Source organism: Euleptes europaea, unplaced genomic scaffold (assembly GCF_029931775.1).
Source record: "Euleptes europaea isolate rEulEur1 unplaced genomic scaffold, rEulEur1.hap1 H_2, whole genome shotgun sequence".
Classification (NCBI taxonomy): domain Eukaryota; kingdom Metazoa; phylum Chordata; class Lepidosauria; order Squamata; family Sphaerodactylidae; genus Euleptes; species Euleptes europaea.
The window spans coordinates 657237-684935 of NW_026612050.1; the positions used below are offsets into that span (position 1 = coordinate 657237).

Here is a 27699-nt window from a genome sequence, read left to right on the forward strand (position 1 = left end):
ATAACAGCTGGTCTTTTCTAACCACTTTATTAAACAACCTTTTGAAAGCACAAGCCTGAAAAGTATTTAGAGAGGAATTTCCTCACTGTTTTAAAACAAAAGTGAAACTGAAAGCAGTTGAAATCTAACATAAGCAACACCTTGGGCCTTGGATCTACAAACCCTAGGCAGCTAGTGGCAGTTTTGCATTTCAGCATGCAACAGCAACCTGGGCATATGATAAAGCTGCCACGTGCAGAATCCTATATTGAGTCAGATCTGTGCATGGTGACATGCAAAATAATCTTATATCTGAGAGCTGCCACTTCTCAAATTGAAAAGTGCTTATGACTTGCCTTAAATTCGTGTACACCAGTTTCCATGTGCGGTATGTTTCAAACAGCATAAGGAAACTTTTAACAATTATAAATTACTTTCATACACAAAAGAATGCCCCAACGTTTTAACTTGGCTCATTTACTTTAAATTCAAGATGCAGCTGTGTCAGGTACACCAATGCTGGATTTAAGAAAGTTAGGGAAGACAACAGTAGGATTTCTGGTTGTGGACACTATGTCAGGAGAGAAGGATGAAGGGATAGAGGAGGTTTTTGATGTGGGGGTATTTATAGCATTCAGAATAGCTCCTTCTGGGCTGACCATCAGTTTTTTGATAGATGTATCTAAATGCAATACAGATGCTCTACCTCGTATCTGGGAGTTGTCAGTGTGAGTTGTAGAAACCAACAATGGTTTAGCCAAAGCAGAAGATGAGGAAGTTGTAACCAACGATGGGAACAGGGCTGTCGCAGAAGGTGGAGTGCACGGTTTTGCAACACTGTTTACTGCCTGTGGTGTTGCATGTACAATAGGCAGAGTGTTTACAGCCCCAAGAGAGTTCACAATTTTGGTAGAGCTTTTCAAAGGTTGTTTTGCTGGTTGCCAACTCAATACATTATTTGATGCTTGTGTACTCTTGTGGGGACCAGAGGGGGCATGGGGTACTCCTTGAAAACCATGGCCATTATTAACAGTCAACAGAGGCCCAAGTTTTGTATTTGCAGAGATGAGAAGAACATGGCTGCCAGCTCCCAGGCCCTGTGGAGGAACAATGAACCGAGTGCCACTGATCATTATTTGAGTTCCAGGTGCCAAAGGTGTAGAGGTGTTAATAATTATTTTCTGTTGCACACAAGACTCATTCAACTGTCCAGCTGCTACAGATGAAACTGGAGCTGTTTGAGTGGTAGAGGCAACTGGGGCACAACTGAGAACAGGAGCTGGCTTTACAAAATTAGGGGGATGGGGTGGGCAAGGCAAGGGAACTAAGTTTGAAAGACTAATTACTTTACTTGCATTGGGTGGATTAGGGGGCGATACAGTCTGAGATTTTTGAGCACTTCCATTTGTTGGCATGGTAGCTGAAATTCCTGAAGACTGAAAATTGACCAGTGTAGACTGTTGTCCCTTTGAAAGGGATGTACAATGTGCAGCAGTTGGAACTGCCGGCAACTGAGGAACCGTGTGTATTGTTTTAGGAGCACCATTCACAGGTGCAGGCAAGGCAACTGTAACTGGCAACTGAAAAGTAGACGATAAACTTGGATGAGACACTGTTGGCTGAGTACTTGAAATCAGCACAGACGAGGCCAGGTGTCCTGTTTTTACAGTTGATATAGCCACAATATTTCCCGCATTAGAGGTTCGCAATCGGGTAGATGAAACAGGTGTTACTTTTGTTGAAGTATCTATTCCTCCAACCAAGACAGTAGGCTGTGTTCCAGTAGTAGTTCCATTCCATGTCACCGAAGCAGAATCTAAACATGCATTTGCTGCTGTAGATGTATTTACTGCTTGCGCTGCAACAAGAGGAGACTCACTGCCAGATGTAATACTCTGACTCACCAAAGCTGAAGTTAATGGAAGCAAACGACCGCTTGTTGACAATGGCAAAATTACACTCTGGCTATTTTTCTCTTCTACATCTTTAGGAGCTGCTGGCTGCATAGCGTTAATTGGAGGAACTTTCTGAGCATTACATGTGCTATTTATAATGGCCTGACCAATATTAACACCAATTTTTACATCTTTAATTTGAGAAACAGTTGATGATGTATTTACTTTTAGCGAAGCTCCTACAGTAGAAGGAATGAGGACTAACTGAGGCTTCTCTGTGCTTTTAACATACGTTTTGCTCATGGGGGGAGGGAAGGCCTGCTTAAAGGATTCTGCAGTTAAACTGGTGGTTGACTGGATATTGGCAAGTGGAGTATTAATAAAAACCAGTTTTTGTGCACTAAGGCCAGTAGATGTTGGAGTAGGGATTAGGTTGACTCCTACCGTTCCACAGGAAGAAAGAATGGGTGGATTTGTGACTAACATAAGTTTTGGAAGTTGAGCACCACACATTAGATTTCCACTGGTTGTGGTTGTGGACTCAGGCTGAGTAGCAAGATGTTGTGTACTATTTCCTTCAACTTGTTTATTAATAAAAGGGGTCTGGGTAATGCCAGAGGTGCTGTGCCCAATATTTCCTGTAGGAATGCCAACTGCATTTCCAGAACTGTTTGGCAGTGTGTGCATGACAATGTTAGATGATGACATAGGAGGCAAGAAGGTAGGTGAGGACACATGCACTGTTTTTTGCATTCTATGGCCCACAGTGCTACTGTTATGAGACTGCCCAAATGCACATGTCATGTTTTCTCCCATTACCTGATTTACATTAGAAGGAAGAGTTGGAATGGAAGCCGAAGTTGCTAGAGAGGATTGGACAAGTGCTGGGAAATTGGGCATGGCTGTTGTAACCGCTGCAAAAGTAGAGGTTGTCAACGGTGTGGTTTTTGGAACTAAAAATGCCTGAAGCTGAGGTGCATAAGTGAATACAGAATTTGGAGATAAGTTACTTGGGGAACAGTGGTTTGCATTGGTCTGCACCTTAACAATTCCTGTGTTCCCACCACGCGTCCGAACAAGAATAGACTGTGAATCTCTGATGCAGACAGTTTTCAGTTCTTGTTTAGCTTCACCAACATCATTGCTTTTTTGTTGCATTGCTAGTATCGGGACACTGGTACTGGTGCCTGCAGAAACATTTTGTGGGAGAGGTGTTGTCAAAGAATGAATTGTTGAGGAAACAGTGGGTGAAGTGATAGGGAATGAAGCAGCTGAAACTACAGTGTTTGTTTTAGTACTCTCACTTTGGTTCATTTTTGCCACTGATGTTAGTACATTGCCTGTGGAAGTTAAGGAGGGCAACAATGGAAGTTTCTTTACTGCACTGGCCCCAGGGGGCAAATGTGTAGTATTCTTTTTGAAGTCTGGGATGGACAGAAATGTGGTAGCAGCATTTACAGAGGAAGCTGGAAGGGAAGTTGCTAAAGTAGTGTGGATAGCCATTGGCTGTGGAAGAGAGATGCATTGTTGATCTGTAGTCTTGTGCTGCAATGACAGGATATCTTTTGCCACATTTTTAGTTTCTCTGTGATGGATGAGAAAATTTTTAGGCAAAATCAGAACTTGCTGCATTATTTTTTCTTCTGTGGCTTTCTCTTCTGGTTCATAGTCAACTGCAGGCTGAACTTTAATTTTCATTGAATTGTTATGAAGGTCTATTGGCACACAGGGGCCACCTGGCATTCTGTACAACACTTGTAAAGGGCTTTTTGAACTGGCCTGGCAGGACAACACTGGATTAACTGGGGAACAACCAATAGTTGACATAATCAACTTTTCAGAAGCAGCAATGCTTCTACCCGCAGTGGGCAGCAACTGACTAGTTAAGGTCACTTTGTTCCCAATATTCTTAACAAGCAAAGCCTGGATAGGTTTGGTCCCTTTTGTTATGCTTGAGATTGATGCTGCAGAGTCTGTCACATCCGACAATTCTGAAAATGAAGATTCTATTTGTTTTAGTTTATTCAAACAGCCATCAACTGACAGTTCATTTTCTATGCCATGGACTGCAGTATCACTTGTGCTTAATTTCAGTTTCTTTCTTGGTAAAAACTCTTTTGTGCTATCATCTAGGTAACTGCTTTGCTTGGACTGATGCTTAACAGATTTAGGCAGTGTCTTCTGTATTTCTTTACAAGATAATTCTTTTTTTAGTGGCCTGGCTTTTCCTGCAACAAGATCTATTTCTGTCAGTTTCATGTGCTCTGAAAGACAGAAAAGGGAATGGTTTTAAAAACCCAACATTGTCTAAATTTTTATGACCTTACTAGTGTATTAAGAGTAAAATATAGTTGGAATGCCAGCCATAAGCTAACAAAAGGAGCTTCAAATGAATGTTACTATGCATCAGGCACATGCTAATTACACAGTAACAGAACATTATATCCAATTTAAGTTTCAAACCTTTTCTGACCAGGCATAACATTTCATTTGGAAATCATTAGGACCCAACATTATGAAAGTTTATGAAGACATGAAATTTACTCCCAAGCATTTTAACTGACAACTAGGTTTTAAAGTACAAGGTCATACTTCTTTAGCTCATTGTATGCTCTGCATACACAGGGTCCCAGGTGAAATGGATTAGTTCTAGTAGGCGATGTGAAACACCTTAACCTGGGACTATGGAGAGTTGGTGTTAGTCAGAGTAGACAATGCTGACCCAGGTAGATTAATGTTCTGACTCAGTATAAAATAGCTTCATATGTGCATTAAATGTGCATGTGGAAAGCCTAGAAAAATTGCTGAGTTTTTACATACAACAAATGTATAGCTACTCCACAATTTTCATGATGGTAACAGGATTAAAAGTTCCCATGTTCACTTTTCCAGCTCTCTAACTCCGTGGTAATCACTCCATGGCTCACAGAAAGCTACATTTGCTGTTATCATTAACCAAAAGAGCCACATTTACTTCCATCCCTGGTATGATGCTTGCAGCTTACCTGTTCCTCTGGCAGCATCTATTTCAAAGTTCAAATCACCTGCCAACCAGAAGCCCCACCAGGCAAGGGACTTGCCCACTTTCCTGAAACACAGGGCAAGTGTCACACTGGGGAACAGTGCTCAGAAGAGCAGCAGGTGGCTCCCAATACACTGAGTATCTCTGCTCTAACTTATTAAAATAAGAACCAGACATACATGAACTGCTACAACGTATCTAACACAGTCACAATGACAAAACACAATACCTACCTGCATCCGTGTAATTCCTTTTCAGAAATTCCGAGTGCTCTGAAGACTCACTGGTTAATATACTGGACATTTCTTTACCAGAATTTACTTCACTGTCTTCGTTAGTCCACTGTTCTCTAGTAAATTTGTCATAGTCTGGCTGCCTTCTGAAGTCATCATAATCCTTTTTCAACCGAGACCTTCAACAGAACATCAGAGATCAGCAATACTTAAGAAATAATATTCTAGGGAAATACGGATTTGGTCAGTTATCTATGTAGAGCTTCCAACCTTAAAGGCAGTGCAAGAACATCAGGATTTTTTGCCAATAACCATATTAGAAATGAGCATCTTAAGATTATTGGCGATGAATTCTCACGACACATTATTTAAGAGGATCCAGCTAATTACCTGTTTCTTTGAAAAGCCTTCAATAGTTTTGGTTCCCATGGTAACAATTCATTTAGCAGTCGTATCAGGGTACAGTGTAGCTCCTTTACAGCTTGCTTTCGATGATACCACCTTCCCTGTAAATATGTAAATACCATATTTATTACAATACATTTATATTGTATGGGTGTGAAAGCTGGACAGTGAAGAAAGCTGATAGGAAGAAAATAGATTCATTTGAAATGTGGTGTTGGAGGAGAGTGTTACGGATTCCGTGGACTGCCAAAAAAACAAATCAGTGGGTTATAGATCAAATCAAGCCTGAACTGACCCTAGAAGCTAAAATGACTAAATTGAGGCTATCGTATTTTGGTCACGTCATGAGACGACAAGAGTCACTGGAAAAGACAATTATGCTAGGAAAAGTTGAGGGCAGCAGGAAAAGAGGAAGACCCAACAAGAGATGGATTGACTCAATAAAGGAAGCCACAGCCTTCAATTTGCAAGATCTGAGCAAGGCTGTCAAAGATAGGACATTTTGGAGGACTTTCATTCATAGGATCGCCATGAGTCGGAAGCGACTTGACGGCACTTACACACACACATATTTATTTAAAGTAGTTTGTTCATCTCCATCTAAACATAAACCATCTGCGGCCCCCTTCCTGGGTAGGAAAGATATTGCCACTGTGGTGCATGTCCTGTCAACATCTAGATTAGATTATTGCAATGTGCTCTATGTGGGGCTGCCCTTTAAGACTGTCTGGAAGCTACAACTGCAGCCTCCTTGGTTGTGGCACCAAAACATTGGAACTCTTCCACAAGGAGATTAATCCATCTCCCTCTACCATTGTCTTTCACCAGTGGGTGAAGACTTTTTTGGGGGCATACCCCCAATAACTTATTGGCCCTCCCATGGTTGTGCTATGTATTTTGCGTGTTTATATGTTTTTATTTAATATTTTGTTAAATATTTTGTTAAATATTTAATATATACTCTATTTTAAATGCTTTTTAATGTACTGATGTTTTAATATTGAAATATTGAAATATTTTAATGTGTTGATGTTCGCTGCGTTGGAGACCCTCTTTGGGTGGAAAGGCAGCACAGAAATGTTTTAAACAAATGAACAAACATTCAAGAAGGAGACAGTGGCTAAAATAAACAAATCTGATTTTAATGATTTCCTATTTACTGCTAGGAAATTGAACCTACACTATCATGCTTAATAGGGAAAAGACCATATAAAATATTAATGTAAAATTTTCTGCTATCACTTGGGTCTCTAAGTTTTACAGGAAGAGTCAAATTTGACACTGATTGCCTACCATTAATTTTTTAAAACTTATTTACTGGCATTGCTCTAAACCTTAGTTGTGCTTTACTGTGTGATATCGTATCAGTGCAGCTGTCCTCTTAGCATTCAAGATATGAACTGGCATTTTTCTTGAAATACAACTGCAACTCCCCAATCATCAGAAAAATCAAACCTATGGTCTTTTATCAATTTTTGTTGCTATATCAGGTATATTACAGAAGTGTGATGAAAACGATAATAATCTTGAAAGAAATAGTGATTACATACAGCTCATACTCAGTCACTGAAGCAAATAATGTGCAGCATATGACAAAGTGTAGCTATATAGCCAGAGTACACCAAATATCAGGAAATATCAGGCCAAAGTGCATCCCAGCAAAAGAGGGTAGGGGGAAATGAAGGAAGTAAAAAAAGTTGGGTCTAAATAGAGAAATTTGGCGGTATATTTTTAAAAAAGAAATATAGAATTGAATTCAGTACAAATGGTGTATACAGCCTCTAAACTGAGAACAAGTACTCTGAACCTAAAATTATACTGAAAACACTTATCAAAGCATTCTGTATAGTAGGACCCTAAGTTTGGTGGTGAGACTAGGATCTGGGAAACTCAAGCTCAGTTCTGCCAAGAAATTCAGTTGGGTGACTTTGTGTCAGTCACTCTTTCAGAGCAAGCTACCATACAACGTTGCTGCTGTTGTGGGGACAAAATGGAGGAGGGCAGAACAATGCTGTAATCTGCTTTGGATTTCAATTCATGAGAAAAAGAGAATATAAATACATAGAATCAAAATAAAGTGTCAGTTTCCAGCACCCAGATTTATGCGTATAAATACGTCTAATTTGACTCTAATAGCTGACAATCTAAGCTCCTGCAGAAATCTAAAGAGAACTCCTGGAGGCTTGGAATAAACTAAAATTTAGATTTTTTTTTTTTAAAGAGAAGTACCTTGAGAAGAAGCTTTCTGAACAAAAATGCAGGGCCGTAGCTGAGGGGGAAGGGCAGGAGGGCAGCTGTCGCCCCTGTGGCATGCAGATAGGTGGCAGAACTACTTCTCCCACCTGGCACAGAGGCGCCTACAGGAGAGGCAGTTCTGCCGCCCTCTCTGCATGCCACAGGGGCAGCAGCTGCCCTCCTGCCCCCCCCAACTACGGCCCTGTAAAAATGCCAGATTCAAAGCAATACAGGTTAAGAAAAAAACTGATGCCTGAATTAAAGATTAAAAATGGAACACAATATAGGGCCACTGTGAGTGAATATTCAACTAGACCTGTCTGCAATTCATAGTCTCTTGTAAACAGAACAAGCAGAAGTCATATGAACAGACACCCCAGTGCTCAGAAAAACAACATAATATGCTTAAGATAGCAGTCCCTTGGGAGCAAGGCCTATTGTTGGGACTCACTTCTGAGTTAGCATGCATAGGCTCAGGCTGTTAACCTACACTCTAACAGAATGCAAAAACCATGAAATTTTTTATCATCTATGCCAATGATTTGTCATTTTGTATTTTACTGAATGGAATAAAGTTCCATTGTCCATTTCATTAATATATTTAGTGTTCTAGCACCCTGTGTAACCACAAGTCATCTATTTAAGATGTGAAAACACAACAGAAGTTAGCTAGGGCAGTAGTTCTGCTACATATATACAGGTCCACCTCCTGCAACAGACCTCTCTGCCTCTTCCTCCATGCTTCAGTTTCAAAATGAGGTATCAGCAGAAGTCTCTCTCTAGGGCAGTAGCTATTAAAAGAGGTGCATGCGCCTCAAGCATCCATTTAGGTATGCGTTTGTATAAATATATGAATGATGTGTGACTTGCAATTCTAAAAAAGTACACTTTGAACAGTTTATTTTATTTACCTCATTTATACCTCACCTTTCTCTCCAGTGTTGATCTAAAGTGGCTTACATCATTTGCTTCTCCTTCATGTTATCCTCACAACTACTCTGTAAAGTAAGTTAGGCTGATACTTACCTTTCTGCCACAGAGCAATCAAGCACTATTTTCCAAATTCTTCTAATTAAGTATCTCATATTTTAACTCACTGTGTCATATCCTGGATTAATTAATCCAATATTTCATGGGTAGGTCTTGTGTCCCATTATTAATTTATACAAATACCAGCATGTGTACTAGACACAGCACAGAAGTGAGATGGTTCTTGCCCAGCAGGTTTACAGTTGAAGGAAGAAAAGGAAAATGCTTAATAAAGCAGCAGTGAGAATGGAGGGGGAGGAACAAACTATATTTTCCCATGGAATTAGTCACAAGTTAAGCTTTATTTGACTAAAAGGCCTTTAGAAACAAAAACATGGACAAGCTCCTTTTCCTTGCTAGCAGTTAATGCCTGACAGCCAACAGGAGGACAAAGTGAGAATGTTTAAAAGTTTTCCATGCTTCATCTAACTCCAGAAAATACTAATTAAATACATCTGCAACAGGTAATCCTCACAGAAACCTCTTAAATGTGTTACATTAAACAACAGCAAGATAAAGTTTAAACACATACCGATTTCTTTTTAACGTTTTCCACATCTTTGAGTTCATTCTCAATTTTTCTAATTAAATCCCTGAGTTCGTCAAGATTACTGCAAATAAGCTAAAATAAGAGCAAACACACCATTTCAAACAAGTTTTTTTTTAAATAGACATTATCTGACAATCAATTTACTGTAACATCTGATAAAAAAGCATAGATATTTTAGCTAAAAAATAAGGTTACTCACACAAATACTTTAAGTTTTTTCCTCAGTAATTCTCACATGTCTTCAGACATGCCAAACTCAACCATTCAAGTCAATATGACTAAGTTAGAAGCCATTAAATGGGGCTGGTATACAAATAAAGATTACACTAAAATTGCTGAATTTAACTTGTTCAGTTCAGGGGTCACCATCCAATATTTTCTTCTCTTGAAATTCCAGGTCAGAATATAGAATTGCAGGCTTCATTTAGAATGCTTCTAATTGTTGCAGAAAAAAAGTTGTAGAAGCACTGACTATTCAGAATTTTAAAAGTAAATAAGAGCAACAAAATGTAATGCTTCCTGAAAATCTCATATTTTAGTTGCTCTTTACACAATATGCTTGTCTTCAGTCCTAGTTGTCCTACAAAAAGTGAAGATAAAAAGTGCAGTCCATAAAATCGTGTAACTCATCTCACATGTACTTTATATGGCACAGGCCATATGGGTTGGATCCAGACTAAATTGGCAATTTCCACCAGTTTCCTCTTTCCGCTGCAGACTGCCCTCATATCATTCCTTCAGATCCCCTATCCCCCAGAAGCAGCATTTTGTGGAGATCAGTGGGAGGGAGAAGGCATTCTGCCACTGGAAAATGTAGACTGGATCCAACCCGTAAATATGAAGCAAGTTTTAATGAAAGCACTGCTGGAAGACTATCGTCAGGGTGATGGGCTGGAAACTGTATCTTTAGCTCAGCATTTAAAAATTGTATTCATTGGCATATTCTATACTGGCAAAATTACTGAATTAAAATAATGTAAAAATATTAAAGACAGTGTAATTATTTTTTTAAAAAAGCTGTAATTTATATTTGCCATGAATCCAGTGTCTTAAACCCACACAAACTAGTCCTAGAAACTAGTCCTTTCTCCATTGCCTGACTTTGGCAGCAATTCCCAGATTGGCTTTTGCTTGAAAAGATCACTGGATCATGGCTGATGTAATCTAGAATAAATGTGAATGGTATACTGGTAAAATACATCTCCTATGTCATTGTTTTAGTTATCCCTCTTCTTTGCAATGGTTTTTTCCTCTGTATAATCAGGTTTTTCCAGTAATTTCACCTTATAGATAACTCTATGTATTACATATACTTAGCAGAGTACTGATTTGGATTCAAACTTGATCTTCCTCACCGTCCCCTTATGCTCACACCTCTGTGTGCCCCTGAAAAGCTGATGCTGAGGACCCTTCCTGAACAAAATACTATGCAGCATGAGAGATGCAGAAAGAAAAGGGAAATCGATGGGTTTACATACATCCCTTATATGAGGGGAGCAAACTTCAGATTTAAGCTTGCTCTACTCACTCAAGAGTGTGGTGAGTGCCTGTATCTCAGATCCACTTCTCCTTCAGTTTATGGAAATTTATATCCTTATGAGAATATTTAGATATATTAATCCCATGACAACAATATGTTTCACTTTACAGTAAAATATCCATGACTGAACATGTAATCAGCTTAAATCTGTATTTGCACCTTAGAATCATAGAATAGAATCATAGAATCATAGAGTTGGAAGGGACCACCAGGGTCATCAAGTCCAACCCCCTGCACAATGCAGGAAATAGAAGTATGCCGCTTCTTTGTTTTCGCAAAGTTCAAGTTAATTCAGACACAATGCTATTTACCTGAAATTCTGGGACAGCTGGCTTCATAACAGATTTTCTCGTCTTTGTAATTGCTTTTTTAGATATGGATTTCTTTTCTTGAAGGAAAAATATCAACACAAATCTTTAATGCTTTATAAAGTATTAATAAAAAACAGAGTTGAAAAATGAACTTCAACAATTCATGTGACTATTTCAGAACCACAGAATAAGTATCTCTGCAGGCAGCTTATATTTTAGCAAGCTCATGGTAGCTGTGTTTACATAAAATTAGACTTACAGAAAGAATATTGTAATAATTATTATTCCTTTTATTGAATTCTTTTGCAGAAGCTGAACTAGGAAAAAGAATGAAAAATATATCTTCCTATTAAACACTCCCTCAAATATTAATGTTCTCAAGAGACCCACACATGTATCAGTTAATTGCTGTTTTGATTCTGACGCCAGTAGAAAACAAAACATGATTTCTAAAAATCCTATATGTAAATACAATTAAACCACCACAGCTACATCAGCTGTAACTGCATGCAGATGAACAGATTTGCTTGTGAGCAGGCAAAGGCCAAAGCTTTTAAAGAAGACAAACATTCTTGAGCCCCCTGTATTTGCACAACTGATAAGAATGGAAAACCTTTTTGAACCCTAAAAAACCCCATCTACTTTGAGTCAAGGTAAATAAGAACAAAGTAAATAAGAACAAAAGCAACCAGCCATACAACTGTACTGTGGTAGATGGTGCTCCCCAAAAGTGTGGATGCTACCAGCTTTGCCCAACTGTTCTACCCATCCTGCCTAGCCTGTGTGCATTCAGAAAGGCATCCTTTGAGTGAAACAGGGTCGCTGAAAGGTATTACTCTATGTTATATAATGCTGAATAAGTGTCCTCTCTGTGAAATATCTAACACCTCTAGCACAATTTCAGTCCTACTATGACCTATTCATTGTTTCACCTCACAACATCAGACCAGTTCAGTATTGTTTCTCTCTTCAGACAGATTCAGAGGAACAGATGCTAACATCAGTTCATTAAGATCAATAGAAAGAATGCCACTAAAAGAATTTTATGGGTGTCAGGTAACCATGTTCATAAAGCAGTGTGTGAATTATCTGTGGGGCCCTTAATAAAATCCACAATTCCATTAATTCCTCTCAATTTTACCCCTTTCCCAGTGGTCCTGCTAAGCCACTTGGAGATTCTCTTTAACAGAGGTAGAGGGGCCAGGTTATGAGCTTCTGGAACCTTCTGAAGTGAGATCCCACTATAATTTCAGCACTGTCGAAAAGGCTGCAACACCAGGGATCATCCTTTGATGTACAGAAATGAAGTACAGATCCATTTTACAGACGGAGAAAATTGAGACAAACATGTTATTTCCCAATCAACATAAAGCTTACCTCTTACTTGTTCCTCTCCATGTCAGATATAATCCCTCATCTCCATTCTACTACCTATATTTTATTTCTGAACATATGCAGAAAGTTTCACGGATCCTTTTAACACAACTTAACCTTTAGAAAGAATAACGTCTGTGCAGACAATGTTTCAACTACCTCTCAATGAAGAAGAAGAGTTGGTTTTTATACCACGATTTTCGCTACCTTTAAGTAGTCTCAAACCGGCTTACAATCGCCTTCCCTTCCTCTCCCCACAACAGACACCTTGTGAGGTAGGTGAGGCTGAGAGAGTTCAGACGTAAAGAACCTTGGATTACTTATGTGAAGGTTCCTTCTGCTCTGAGGTAAGGAGGGCATCTTGTAACATTTGGTGATTCCCACAGGTTGCTCAGGGAGGCAGGATCAAATTTCAACTTCCTGTCTCCTGGGCTGGAATTGCCCCTTCCTCAGTTCGAAGACTTCCCAAGCTACAACAAGACAGGAAGTAACCGGAAGGCATACCTACCTAACCAAAAAACAGAATAGGTGCCAACAGTTAAACAAATACTGAAGGACAATAGAAGGATTGCAGGGGATCACTAATTGACCCAGGTTGTCCTTCTCCGTATAAACATTCTTAAACCTTGATTTGAGATTGTTCCATGAACTGAATGTCGATTTGTGCCCGTTAGGTGCAGGGCAAGCTTTCCAACCATATCGTCATTTTACTGACTTCTTTGTCAATCTTATTCATTTTTTGGGTGGGCAAGATGCCCTCCTTACCTCGGAGCAGAAGGAACCTTAATGGTAAGTAATCCAAGGTTCGTTCTTGCTCTGGGGAGGAGGGCATCTTGCAACACTGGGATCTCCAAGAGCTATGTCCCATTGTCAGGTGGGTACTAGTCTTCTTCCACCATTCATAGCGGAGCTCTTCATGCTAAGACTACATACACTGAACTGAAGGAAGTAGTCGGTACTGTCTGATTAAGGCAGATATGAGAGACCACATTATAGTCAATGTCTAGCTTGGCTATCGAATGGTGAAGGAAAAGTGGCAGGAGGTGTAGAGTGCGCAGTAATGCCTGTATGATACTTTGTCCAATATTATGACTGATAGACTCTCGAGACTTAAAATTTTCCCTTTCATTCTGGAAAGTCCAATAAGAGATCGAAACATCAGACCTACTCATGGATTGGTTGCGACTGATGTAAGTGCAACTGAAAACCTGCAGATTGAGCATGTGCCCTTCTCCTTGACATGCTGTGGCTGTGGAGAGAATAAGGAAGATGGATTAGTTATTCCTTATAAATTGAGCAGTTTCCCTTTACTGATGAAGGTAGAAACTGGGGACGGTACTACCTTGTCTTTAAGAAATAAACACACACATAGAACCTTCCTGAATAATAGGGTTCTCGGTTCTGGTACCCCATGGGTTGACACAACTAGTGTAGGAATGAGACTTAACAGGAGTCACCTACGTGTAGCTTCCTTCAGGTCTCTCTCTCTCTCTCTCTCTTCCCACCCACCCCAAGAAACCCTGGAAACACCTATTAGATGACGAGACATCCCCAAGGAGGGAACCCGAGAATCAAAGGTGGACTGACTTGAGATTTTTGGCCACTATGTCCTGCTATACCAGGAGTTAACCCTGACATATTCCTTCCTATAAGGATGTGGGTAACTGCCAGACCTAATAACTTAGGGCTCAATATGCTTAGGCATGTGCTAGAGGACACACATTCTTAGCGAGAGAGTGTATCCTTTAAAGGTTGGTCCTCAAGAGTTAGAGGCACTTGCCGTGACCGGAGTAGCTCCCACAGGTCACTGCCAGTTCCTTTTGATAACCAGGTGGTTGGTAGCAGTCAGTCTGGATCTGGGAATGACAGCAGACCGTGTGTAATAACCCTGGCATACTGGGAGCCTCCACAGATCCTTTATGGACCGATTTACCCCAGATGGAAACCATGTTTTTTAAAAATCTTAGTCCACATAAGTACATGAATACGACTACTGCTTGTTCCTGTCATAACCTTCTCAGGCTCATGGAATACTTTATAGAGAAAAGCCAAACATTAGTCCTTAGATCACGGAGAAAAAGGGAGGGATCCACCCCTTCCATTCCATCCTTGCGAGGTGATACCAGGAGAAATTTCCAAGCCATAGAGATTAGAGGTTAGCATGGATGGACCCGCTTGTAGAAGCCCCATCTGGGCACTGCCTGATAGAGGAAACTTGATTGAGTACTCATTTGTCTGTGAACTGATGGCTTAGCCATTTCCCCTGTACTATGTGCAACCTCTGTGTAAGTTCTGTGGGAAATATAGCAGGGGTCTTGGAAGGAAGTAGTACTGGTGTCTGCATTTTCTTTGATTCTCTGGCAAAGGAAGAGGTCTATGCCTTCCTATGCCAGTGTACGAACCATGAACTGATTGACCTGGGGGGGGGGGTTGGCCTGGTGACCAAGAGATTTGAATTAAAGAGTAACAGGAGTGTGCTGACCCCAGGTCAGGTTGCTAGAATGACCCACCAGGCCAGACTCTATTAAACAGGAATGGCAATTGGGATCTCTTGACCCTGTTGTCAGAGCCATCTAATGATAGGTTCTGAAAGATGGTTGTAGTGGTCTGGTGTGCAACAGAGGCCTAATGAACCAAACCTATGTATAAAATCAATAGCCCTAAGCCAATTACCCGAGATCCTCCAGAATCTGGGTGAGCTGGATCGAAGATTGGGGCTTGGGCCTCTGGGTTACAATAGACATAAATGCCTGGGGAAAATCCTGGATACTAAGGAGGTCAAAGGCAGGGCCCAAAACAGAAGGTCTGTAGTGATCAACCCACCAGTTCTCCCTGTGGAAGTATTTCTGCACTATAGACATGTTGGTGCAGTTGGGGTCTAGTACATTATGCAATCCCCTTTATCTTAATAACAGAGGGGGAAAGGGGAAAAAAGGCTGCGCCTAATGTGCGATCAAGAGCGCACTGTTATGATCACTCCATATAGAAATAAACCGAGGGTAGCCTCCAATGTTTGAATGACCGTCAGGGTCAAATGAAGTGATCCTGGTGCATAATGGAGCTCTGGGAAACAACCAGTTTTGATCATTGAGGCCAGGAAGTGAAGGAAGCCATGATCTAGGGACTGGTTTGATCTTCCCCTTATCTCAGGTGACCTGATATTGCTATTTCCACATATGTTAAGCTCTGACAGCCCTATCAGAGTGACTCTGTTGGCAGAGGGCTTTTAGGGAAGACCCCCCCCAAGAGGGGAACCCTTGCCGTTTGACCACTGTGTATCCCCTATTCTGAAAACTGCTGTGGTAGGAAGGGATGAGAGTGTGTGGAAACCCTTGGTCTCCCTACAAATGTGCCTGAGCATGGCATTCTTGTCTCTAGTTCTACAGATATCTTAGTCAATTTTGTCTACAAATGGTAACCACGATTTTGTGTGCGGATAGGCTTATGCCTTGAACTACATGCGGATAGGTCTATAATGCTCTAAACCGCAGTGCCTGCCTTTTCCCTTGATAAGGGAAGGCGGCTGCCAAGGGGAAAGAAATCATGAGGTCAGAGATACAGCCAGGAAGGAGATGCTTGTGAGATCACAGCTTGCCCCAGGAACTCGGCAGTCCTGAGTTAAACTGATAACCTGTGGCACAAACTAACACAGCTCTAGTGATGATGGCTAAGGACATTATTGCTTGAATGTCAAGGACTGGTGCCTGTGGGCCTTCGCAGGAGCTAAGAGTGTTCTTCTAACCAAAGAACCTTGGTTGAACCCCAGGCATCTGCTGGGGAGTTCCCCTAGGGGGCGCCTCCCCAAGGCCACCTACAGCATAGCCATGACGTGGGGAACCAAGGTATAAGGCCTTTTGTTAGTAATGATCTGCTGGGTTGTTTTTGTCCCATCAGTCTTGTCCAGTGACTCAGACATGGTGAGAGCAGAACTAGTTCAACTGAGGCTATACGTATATGAAAACATTAGAGCCCTAGGTCTAAGAACACCTTGCTCTGGTTCATCCCATGCCCAGCAGGGAATAGTACTTCTCTTCATAGAGACATTGGTCATTACTCCTCAATTTGTCGGTTTGTCCTTTTGAAAGGAACTTTCCTACCACCCTTGTCTCATCACGAGGGACAGGAGGGGGAAGGGAGCATGCTGTGCCACGTGGCTGGAGGGGGTGCCCAAATGGATAATATTCCTAGCCGCCTTACTGGACCCATATCCACAGGACTGGCCTTGATAAGCATGAGGACCCCATCCTTATGCTTTGCCGATCAGAAGGTCCTTGCAGGGGGAGCTTGGAAGAGAACCCTGTATTCCCCAAATGAACATGGAGAGCTGAGGGCAGATGATAACTGCAATCCCTTCTCTAGGGCATTTATACAGACTCAGTAATTGGAATGCAAGGCTGGGTGCCCTTCTCCCATGGCTGCTGCCAGAGGGGTGGTGGTGGTAAATTACTGTTCAATGAAAACCTCAATTGGAGCCATCTGCTTCAAGAAGCTGCCCTCTGGAGAGCCGGGGGAACTCTCAAGGCTGCGTAGGACTGAACTGTTAGCCAGAGGGCCCTTTATTTGCTAGGCCTTTACTGGTTGCCATGTCTGCATTCTTTCCTGTGGTCACAGTCAGCTTGCCCCTGCTTTCCTCCTCCATTTTGCCATGAGAATGGCTCCAGGAGGTTTCATCGCTGTTGACCCTGGCTCTCCTCCTCCGTTTTACTGTAAAAACAGCTGGGGGAGGTTTTTGTCATTTCTGGCGGAAGGACGTGTTTGAGAAGCAGCTGGGAAACGGCTGGAGGCTGTGGTGCCAGCTCCCCGTTCCTTGCTCATCTCTGTAAGGCCACAAGAGTAGCTGCAAGAGGGCTCATCTTGGGGCTGTTCAAAGCCACGAGTAAGCCCGGGTCCAAATTCTCTGGAGAAATGTATTAGTAGAACAGGATGTCCACCATCTTGTTTTGGCAGGAAATAGCTTCTGTCAGATAAGGATCTGATAAGAAAAAATAGATTAGAGAAAAATTTTAGCAAGCCGGAGAAGAAAAAAGGTATATCTGAGAGGTAGAGGACTATAGGAATAGTAGAAAGAAATAAAGGATAAGTTAAGTAAGAGAAGACCTAAGACAGTAAAGAGCTGCACAAAAGCTGCTCTCCCTTTGCAAGGCAGGAAATGAACTGGGGAAGGGGCGATTCCAGCCCAGGAGACAGTAAGTTGAAATCTGATCCTGCCTCCCTGAACAACCAATAGGAATCACCCTCCTCCACAGAGTGACAATTGTGACTAGCCCAAGGTCACCAAGCAGGCTTCACGTGTAGGAGTGGAGAATCAAACCCGGTTCTCTAGATTAGAGTCCACTGCTGTTAACCACTACACCATGCTGGCTCTATGAACATGCTCCATATACAATTGAAATAAGCTCTCCAAATGTCTGAACAACTGAAAAACCAGATAACCTGTGGTGTAAACATTTATAAAATGCCATTCACACTCATAATCCCTAGCATTCATTTTCATTGCATGAACACATTTCCCTGATGCATAAAAGACCTTCATCCCAGCTTCTTGTTTCCAGTAGCAGCCAACCAGGGGCTTTCAGGAAGTTCACAAGGCCACAGCCTTTTACTGTCTTCATTTGGCACTGGGAAAGATACTCTGCTTTGAACATGAAGAGTTTTATTCAACTGTCATAGTTGACAAATGCTGACATATACCTATGCTTTACAAATTAATTCTTTTTTAGAGCCATGTAAACTACTGGCCAACAGTGTATCACGTGGTAGTGAATTCTCTGAAGACCATCATTGGAAGAATTTTTTTTTTGGTCTGACCTGACCTTAGAGATGTAAAATTTTCAGACATTTTTAAGTCATAGTGGGGGGAACAATTTCCCCACAGAAAAAAATAGACATTTTGGAGAAAACTGAAAAATATTTAATACTTTCTTGTCAAACCTAAACTTATTGTACTGCTTTGAAAACATAAAATGCATCACTTACAGTGTAAATTTTAAAAAATGTCCTTTTCAGCACAGTTATGAAATTTAAAAGCATTTCACTCATTCCAAAGAGAAAGTAATGTACAGGAGTTTATTTTTCATTTCTTCCACAGATTTACAGATTTTCCATTGGAATTTCCCCCTCAACACCTGCCCCCGCCCCCCAGTTTCATTCTGGGAAAAAGGTCTGGGATGGCTGGAAAAGTAGATTTTTGGCATGGAAATACCAAAGCAGCCACATAATGTCGTTTTACCAGATCAACAGGATATGAGGACTCCAAAGGACCAAAGACACTACAAGTGAGTAGCTACTAACAAAGTGCTAGTGGACAGTGCATGGAAGATATGGAATGGTAGATAGTGGGGTCATGAAGCAAAGGTACTTGGTGAAGGAGAAAGGGAGCTCATATTCCAAACGCTGCATCAGCAACAGAGTGAGATATTGACAAGAACACAGGTAAGGGTCTTGGGAAATCCTAGAGCTAGTTCAAATGGGGGCTTCACCCATAGCTGGTTCACCCATGGTGATACCAAGTCATGCTGAAAGAGATGACATTAGTGCAAATATTTTATGCAACTGACAATTTTCTGGACAGTGCTACCTGTACTTAATCATTTACATAAGCAGGGATGTGAACGGGGTATCATCACTTTTTGCTGAAGCAGAATAACTAACACCTGGAAAAAGTGTTGTTGGTAGAAGCAGCATCACAATACAGCTCAATCTGAGCCCTAGGGTTTTCCCCTCTGCCCAAGGGAACAGACATAGGAGGGACATTATCTCCAAAGTATACACTTACTAACTCAGAAGGTTCTTTTTGGTTGTGTTTTACCAGGTTGCACCAAAGAGCATAAACAACACTGCACTATCTGCATGGAGTAGAGTCACACAAAGGTCAGAACTCAAAGCAGGCAAACTGTGATTGAAAGCTACACCAGATGGTGGGGTGTGGATAACTTCCCCCCTTGACTGCTGATAGAATTATTTGCTAGCATTTTCCAATGCTAACTCACCCACTTACAACATCCTTCATATTTTCTTATATTTTCTTAAAAATAGGAGAAAGTGATACTCGCAGAGAAATCCTGAAGGGGAGGGGACGAAAGGGGTTTGGAGCTGGCATGACCCCTGCACCAGTGTTAGTGCCACTTGCAATGGCTAAATTAGCACGAATGCAGGCACAGGGCCACTTATGCTGGTGCTGGGGAGCTGTGCGGCAGTGCCAGCGCAGCCGACGCCACATTTCTCCAGCGCAAGGGATCATGCTGGTGCCACAGAGTACATTCCCAGGGGCAGGGCTGACTTTAGTCAGCTCCCTGAGTCCTTTCACCCCAAGAATGATCCCTTTGTACCAGCAAAAATGGTGGTGCAGCCCCATGAAACTGAATGGAGCAGTTTCACGGGGTTTAGGGAAAATAATATTTTTGGCTTGCTGCACCGGGGTATCAAGCCGCTCAGGAGGGGCGAAGCAGTGCTGTCCCTGGGCCCTGTGCAACTATACCCCCCCTTAGGATTGCTCTGTAAAAGTATGGAATTTAGTTGGCATCAAATTGTCCCCAGATGCATTTACATGCTGAATGAGGAAGAGCTATGATTTTTGCAACTTAACATTTAATGCTACCGTTGTGCCTGTTCAGCATTCCAGAGTTGCTGCTTTGCTATGGAACGGTTCATAACATACTTTAAAAAACAGGATAGTAAATTAAGAGGTACTATGTATTATCTAAACATTGTCTGCTTAACAACTACTCCATGTTAGGGAACCTAATTAAAAGAAACAATTTCATTTTCAGAGAGTGAATCTATAGCTTCACTTGCATCTGTACATTTTGCTGACAAGGCAGATTTAACTGAAGGGTCTTGGAAAACAATCTGTTCCTCTCATTAAGCAAGATACTGAGTTCTGCACCCCATGTATCTTCTGAACAATACTGCAGAGTTGAATACAAAACACTCTGCATACTCTAGTTTTGCAGTAAAAATTTTTTTACTACCATGTCAAGAAAGAAAGCATTGCAGTATTGTCGAAGGCTTTCACGGTCAGAGTTCATTGGTTCTTGTAGGTTATCCGGGCTGTGTAACCGTGGTCTTGGAATTTTCTTTCCTGATGTTTCGCCAGCAACTGTGGCAGGCATCTTCAGAGTAGTAACACTGAAGGACAGTGTCTCTCAGTGTCAAGGGTGTAGAAAGAGTAATATATAGTCAGAAAGGGGTTGGGTTTGAGCTGAGTATTGTCCTGCAAAAGTATTGTCCTGTAAGTATCAAGATAATGTGCTAATGAGGGTATGGTATGTTAATATGGAACCATTGTATCCTGAAGTGATCTGTTAATGTGTGTAATCCAAAACTAATCTGTATGGCTATTGTTGAATGTTGTCTTTGTCTGGAGGTTTTTCAGGGCAGGAAGCCAAGCCTTATTCATTCTTAAACTCTCCTCTTTTCTGTTAAAGTTGTGCTGATGTTTGTGAATTTCAATGGCTTCTCTGTGCAATCTGAAATTCACAAACATCAGCACAACTTTAACAGAAAAGAGGAGAGTTTAAGAATGAATAAGGCTTGGCTTCCTGCCCTGAAAAACCTCCAGACAAAGACAACATTCAACAATAGCCATACAGATTAGTTTTGGATTACACACATTAACAGATCACTTCAGGATACAATGGTTCCATATTAACATACCATACCCTCATTAGCACATTATCTTGATACTTACAGGACAATACTTTTGCAGGACAATACTCAGCTCAAACCCAACCCCTTTCTGACTATATATTACTCTTTCTACACCCTTGACACTGAGAGACACTGTCCTTCAGTGTTACTACTCTGAAGATGCCTGCCACAGTTGCTGGCGAAACGTCAGGAAAGAAAATTCCAAGACCACGGTTACACAGCCCGGATAACCTACAAGAACCAAAGCATTGCAGTCTTTCTCAATATATGGCTACAAAACATTGAAAAATAAATTAAGGTCTGTTACAAATGGCCAAAGTCATTGAAGCTTGCAGGAAACTAGAGAATTTTTAAAATGGAAGTTCCCCCAAGCTGACCAAAAATGAGAGAAGCTATGTCAAAAAACCATGTTCAGTGTAGTTTTGTTCACTTTTGACAAACATAACCACATCGTGATGATATCACAGCACAGCACGGATAAGGCTTTGACCAAAAAAGCACCATGAGCAGGCATGGAACTGGGGAAGGGGCACCTGGGGCAGGAGAGAGCGAGGGAGGAGGTGTGCCATGTGCATGTGAGCATGCACGTGCTGGAGCCAGGTTCTGGTGGTCAGAAGGGCGGTTGCTGCAATGCCGCCATGTGTTTGCCCACCCCTGGCCTCATGCGTAGCTGCTGTAGGTGTGGCGCGCATGATGAGGAAAGTTGTGCTGGGTAGTGGTGTGCACACCAGCTGTGCTGCGGGCAGGAAGCTGCACTGGCGCTCGTGCCACAGTGGTGGCACTTCTCTTCTTCATGCCTTGGGCCGGAGTGCTTCCCCCCCCCCCGACTCCCCAAGATCTGACCCTGTCCATGAGGCACAATGCAACCATTACTTAAAGAATTCCCCAGTCATTTCTAGCTGAACAGTAATATTTTTTGTAGTTCACGAGTTTTTGTCCTCACTTCTGTGAACAAAGTTTTTTTTTCTAGAGCTACTGCTTCAACATACAATCAGAGTTGCAAAATTACTTAAAATTGCAAAGTATCAGATTCATATTATTAGGAGCCAGCAAACATAGGCACAAGGGCTACTGGATCTCAAAGACCACACACAAGGACTGACATACACTCACAGCTCAAATCACCTTTCCAGTATCAGGTGTAAAAATCACCTTACCAGATTTGTGCTTCTTGTGTTTGACTTTCTTTTTCATCAAGAGCAACTTATTCTGGATCTCAGGCTTATAAGATTTCAGGGAGTGAAGGTGAATTTCACGCTTCCTCTGGAGCTTTTCACTCAAAATATCTTTTAGTTTCTTTTTTTTCTTTTTCTTCTTTTTTGCTCGTACTTTACTAAGCTTTAGTGTTTTGCTATTTTCTACTGAATTCACTTCTCGAACAACTTTGTGGCAATTCATATCTGAATTATCAGTGTGATTCCCATTCACATGCATCTGGCAGGTTTTAAGAGTGTTATCTTTTAACGGAGTAGCCTCAGTTTTCACTACAGAAGATTCACCACATTTCCCCCCATTCTCCACAATCCTGATTTCTCCTGGGCTGAGAGGTCCCCCAAAGCCAGCATTCTCTCCCAGAACAATGCTTTTATCCCTATTTTCTTTACAGCAGTCTGTTGTAAAGTCACAACCCTTATGAATTTTCTCTTCACATCTGGATTTCATTTCTTTTTCTGTGGCAACATTCAAATGGTCTAAATGGACCTTTGCTGAACAAAGATTTTTCCCGTGCTCTGCCTTTGCATGAGACAGCAGCTCTTCTTTAGCACCACATCTAACCTCCCCATTGTTTTTGGTGGCATATTCACATTTCACTTTTTCCAGTTTAATGCGTAGAACTCTTTTTACTTTGATTGGAGGAACTGGAAACTCAGGGGCATGAAAAGGCCTCTGTTTGTAAATCCGGACATCTGCACCACAGAACTGTGGAAAATGAACATAGGCATTTTCTAAGTAATCATAACCTAAAATCACTTCTCTGCACTCATGGATAGGCTGCCCAAGTACTGCATCTTGTACATCTTTTTGGGTTTCATACACAAAATCACAAAGGCCTTTTAGTAGCCACACTTTTTGACTAAATGAGAGTTCATGAAATGCTTTTTCCTCCAAAGGATTCACTTCTCCAAGAACTTGAAAAAATTGAGGACAAAGACCAAGTTTTTCTGCACAGCTGTCCGGATTGTCAGTTTGCCCCACAGCTGTATACCACTGCTGTATTTTTTGTCGAAGTGCTGCTTCCCAAGCCCTATAAGGAAGAGTTGGCCTTCGATGCAAGGTAGATCTCCGATGAGGAGGACTTAACAAAGAAGTCATTATTTTAGACAAAAAAGCACTACACTGTGGCATTAGAAGGCAGCGTTCTAACTCATAGAAGACTATTTCAGGCAAGTTTAAAATATGCTGTGCTAAACAAAGGAAGTGACCGATAGCTGGAATTTCCCACATGTGTTCCATTCGAGTGGGTGCTGCTTGACCTAGGAGAGATTTCTCCCATTCTTCTATTTCTTTGTGACTAGCTTCCTCTGCTTCTTTTCTTTCTTGTTCTCGATGTCTAACAAAGCAAAAGAAAATCAGTTTTAATATTAAGAACTTTGAGAAGAATTTAGAATATAACTTGTGTCTAAAATAAAATTATTTCTACTGAATACTGGATAACTGAATTAATACTATTTTTAACTATCATAATTATAGCCCACCATTCCTCCAGTGAGCTTAGTGTGGTGTACATGATTCTTCCCTTCCCCATTTTAACCTCAAAATAACCCAATGAGATAATTCAGGCTGAGTAGCCCTAGGTAACTTATCTGTATAGGGTATCCCCAGTCCCAGTGTGACACACAAATCGATCAATCTCTAATGCCCATGGGCACTGCTGCATATATCACAGATGTGTTTCCTGGTGCCTGCTTCCTTCTTGAGTCTTGGATATAAAATCCAAAGGGTCTTGAATGGAATAGGGAAAAAAGGGAGTGCTGAGATCCATTCCCAGCTCACTCATTAGTAAAGCACTGGCCTTGTTCTGAACAAGCATATGGTGGTCACCACTGCATCGCTGGTTTGCCAGTAGGGTTGCCAGGTCCCCCCTAGCCACTGGCAGGGGATTGGGGGTAGTTTTGCCAGATCCAGTTTGGGAAACTGTTGGAGATTTGGGGATGGAGCCTAGGGAGCACAGGGACCTCATTGGAGTACAATGCCATAAAGTTCACCCTCCAAAGCATCCATTTTCTCCAGGGGAACTGATTTCTGTAATCTGGAGATGAGCTGTAATTCCAGTTCCCACATGGAGGCTGGCATCCCTACTTGCCATAGAAACAGACTTTTATGTTTCAGAGCTTGGCAACCTATCACTGTGGCCACACAATTAGCAAGCCTTCCCTTCCCTTTGAACTAAAAAAAAAAGCATTGTTTTCCAAAGCAACAGTTGATCCTACCCCTCCCCAATGGCAGTCATTTTGTGACTGGCCTAACATTACACAATAGCCATTTTGTGGTGGTACTTTTCCTTCTTACATTACTTCATAAGATGTATACCATTGGTACTTCCTTGTCATAATCCAATGATTAAAGAAGCCACATCCACCATTATGACAATACCTACATACTCTATTGGATAAACAAGAAAATGCATTCAGATCCATTTCTTTAATGTAATTGTGGTTTTTGGAATTCTTTAGATTACATACTTTTAAATCAGTGAGTTTATAATTAAGGTATCATGCTGACATTCAAATTATCAACAAATTTGCCAACAAATGGTAGTCCACTATTAGTCCATTGTTGAATGACATAAAAATGCATGTAAACCAAGTTCTTTTTATTGCTTGTTTATATATACAGTCTATACTATTCAATGGTAGTGGGTAGGTAGGTAAGTAAAATTTATTGTGTAAGGTCAAAGGCCATAACAATATAACAAAAACAACTGTGCAGGCAGTAATAAATATAATAATAAAATAAAACACAGCAAGGTTAAAAACAGTTTAAAAATTGTCAGGACCAGGGCAAAACACAGATTGTATCAGGGCGAGAATGTAGCACAAATCTTGGCTGCCAATGCATACAGTGACATCATATAGATTACACAGTGATCCTCATCAGATAAGAAAATGAATTTGTCTTCCACTGAATGCTGGGCTAGCCTAGATAAAATGGCTGTAAAAAAACTTGGCCCTGGGAATCGAATACAGGTTGCAAGACAGGACATAATAAGGGAGATCCTCCAATTCCAAGGCTCCACAGATACATACATACTCATTGAGCAACTAGTATATGCTGATAACAGCCCGCTAACAAGGGAGTTGTCATTGTTTGAAATCTGAGGGCTGTAAAGGCGTCTCTAAGTTTGTGGAAGATCAATGGTAGTATATGAATTAATTTCTTAGCCAGTTGTTTTCTCTAATATTAAATTAAGTAGTGCTTCTTAAAGCAATACTTAAATTATAGGAAATTGGGGTTTCTCTAAGTCAGAGAAGTTAGCCTTTTACTGTGGTGATTACAACCTGGGTTAAACCTGTATTTATTTATATACAACACATTTGTCACAGCTTTAATAAAATAGGTAGCAATAATGAGAAAATGTGGGCATTAAACCAGTAAACTCTGAAGGCATGGTTCTTAATAAGCCTAACAGAAGTCCAGCATGTTGGTGATGCCTGATGAAGTGGACAAGATGTTCAGAAGCATGCTGCCCACTGTATCTACATTCAGCCCTTGCCCTTTATTGCTGATGGTATAAAGCTGGGCTAGGTTGGTCGAATGGGTCCGGTACATAATAAATGCTTCCTTGAGGGAGGGTGCAGTTCTGGCCATCTTGAAAGATGTAGTCATGTGACTCCTCCTGAAGAAGGCATCCCTAGTCTCCACTGACCTGAACAACTACCACCCAGTAGCCAAGATTCCGTTGTTGTTTTTTGGGTGGGGGCAAGGTGCTTGAGCAGATGGTGGCCATGCAGCTTCAGGCAGTCTTGGAGGGGATGGACTATCTAGACCCATTTCAATCTGGATTCAGGCCTGGTTTTGGGATGGAAATGGCCTTGGTTCTCCCCTGACTGATAATCTTTGCCAGGAGAGTGACAAGGGGAGGGCGTAGCTGTTGATCCTTCTGGACCTCTCAGCCATAGTATCCTTCTGGAGAGGCTGGTTGAGCTGGGAGTGGGGGTACCATGCTTTCATAGTTCTGGTCTTACTTGACTGGCCAATTCTAGAAGGCACTGTTCAGGGACTGCTGCTTGGCCCCATGGCATTTATGCTGTTATGGGCTATACGTAATGCTTTAATTGTGAAAGTTAATGACTCTAAATATCTGGAGGCTAGAGATTCTAGCAAAGCTTTGGATGTGAAATTTTATGTTTCTCCCACTACAGGTTATATCAGGTATCACAAGGTCTCATCATTGACACCCATTATATATGGAAATTTTGTGTTTTCACCTGCAGAGAATTTTTTTTATCCTACTGAGAAACTTCTCACAACAATGCATAAGACTTTGTTGCAGGCATTGGACTTAGCACAAGGTCAGCAGATTTGAGTTTATTCTCCCCTGCGCTCCCCACGTTTACAAGGCTCTCTCTGGTAGGTAGTTGACGTGGTTATCTTATTTTGAAGATACAAGATTTGAATTCCATTATGATGATACCTTACCCCAGCTTAATAATTTGCCAGCTGTTGAAAATAAAGCTTCAGCTGCTATTTTGCTCCCACAGTTGGATTTACATAGTTATTCTGCTGTTTTTTATAAAGATGGTTCTGCCATAACAAGCCCTATTCCTGAGAAATGAAATGCGGCTGGCATGGGAATTGTCCAAGGACACTATGAATCAACAGGACAGTTTGTTGTAGATTGCAAATGGAAGTTCCCACTTGGAGATCATTCTGCACAATATGCTGAAATTTCTCCTTTGGAATTTGTCCCCAAGCAGGCTACTTTCATTAAAGGACTTATTTTAATTCTTACAGACAGTAATTATTTAGCCAGATCTTTCAATTAAGACATGGACACTTGGATGTTAGCAAATGGAAAACTATAGCAAAAATTGCAAAAAATCACCCAGAAATACAAGTTTTACATGAGCTAGGGCACAGACCATTAGGATCTTCTCTGCGCACACAGGGAAATATTATAGCTGACACGTTAGCTCAAAAAGCAAGCCACTCTATACACACAATGATACATACCAAGTCTTTTACTGATATAGATCTGATTCAATTGACCGTAATAAAATACTGACTGACAATGTCTTAATTCATCCAGGCCTAATCCACTTAGGTATCCAATAAAATATTCTTATGTGAGAAATGTACAAGGTGATGTTATTGTGACTAAACCTGATGGTGAGTTTGTGTTGCCACCATGTGCAAAATGCCCAAAGCTTATTCGACAGCTCATGCTGGCTTGGGAGGTATTCATGGTGGAAGGGATGCAACTCTGGTTCACTTGAAGGAAAAGTATTGGTGGCCTAATATGAAAAAGGATGTTGT

At 41.2% G+C, this 27699-nt stretch overlaps 1 protein-coding gene across 2 annotated transcripts in view; it reads right to left on the reverse strand.

Annotated features, from left to right (window-relative positions):
* Positions 1-363: 363 nt before the first annotated feature.
* The window catches only part of LOC130492913 (uncharacterized protein KIAA2026-like), a 61884-nt gene continuing 34548 nt past the window's right edge, over positions 364-27699 (reverse strand). For both annotated transcript variants that reach the window (XM_056866687.1, XM_056866688.1), the window contains 6 exons: positions 22375-23773; positions 11200-11271; positions 9331-9420; positions 5520-5635; positions 5130-5308; positions 364-4138 (listed from right to left, as the gene is read on the reverse strand). In XM_056866687.1, the coding sequence (XP_056722665.1) occupies positions 468-4138; positions 5130-5308; positions 5520-5635; positions 9331-9420; positions 11200-11271; positions 22375-23773 (5527 nt within the window). In that variant the 3' untranslated portion in view covers positions 364-467. The remainder of the gene's footprint in view (positions 4139-5129; positions 5309-5519; positions 5636-9330; positions 9421-11199; positions 11272-22374; positions 23774-27699) is intronic.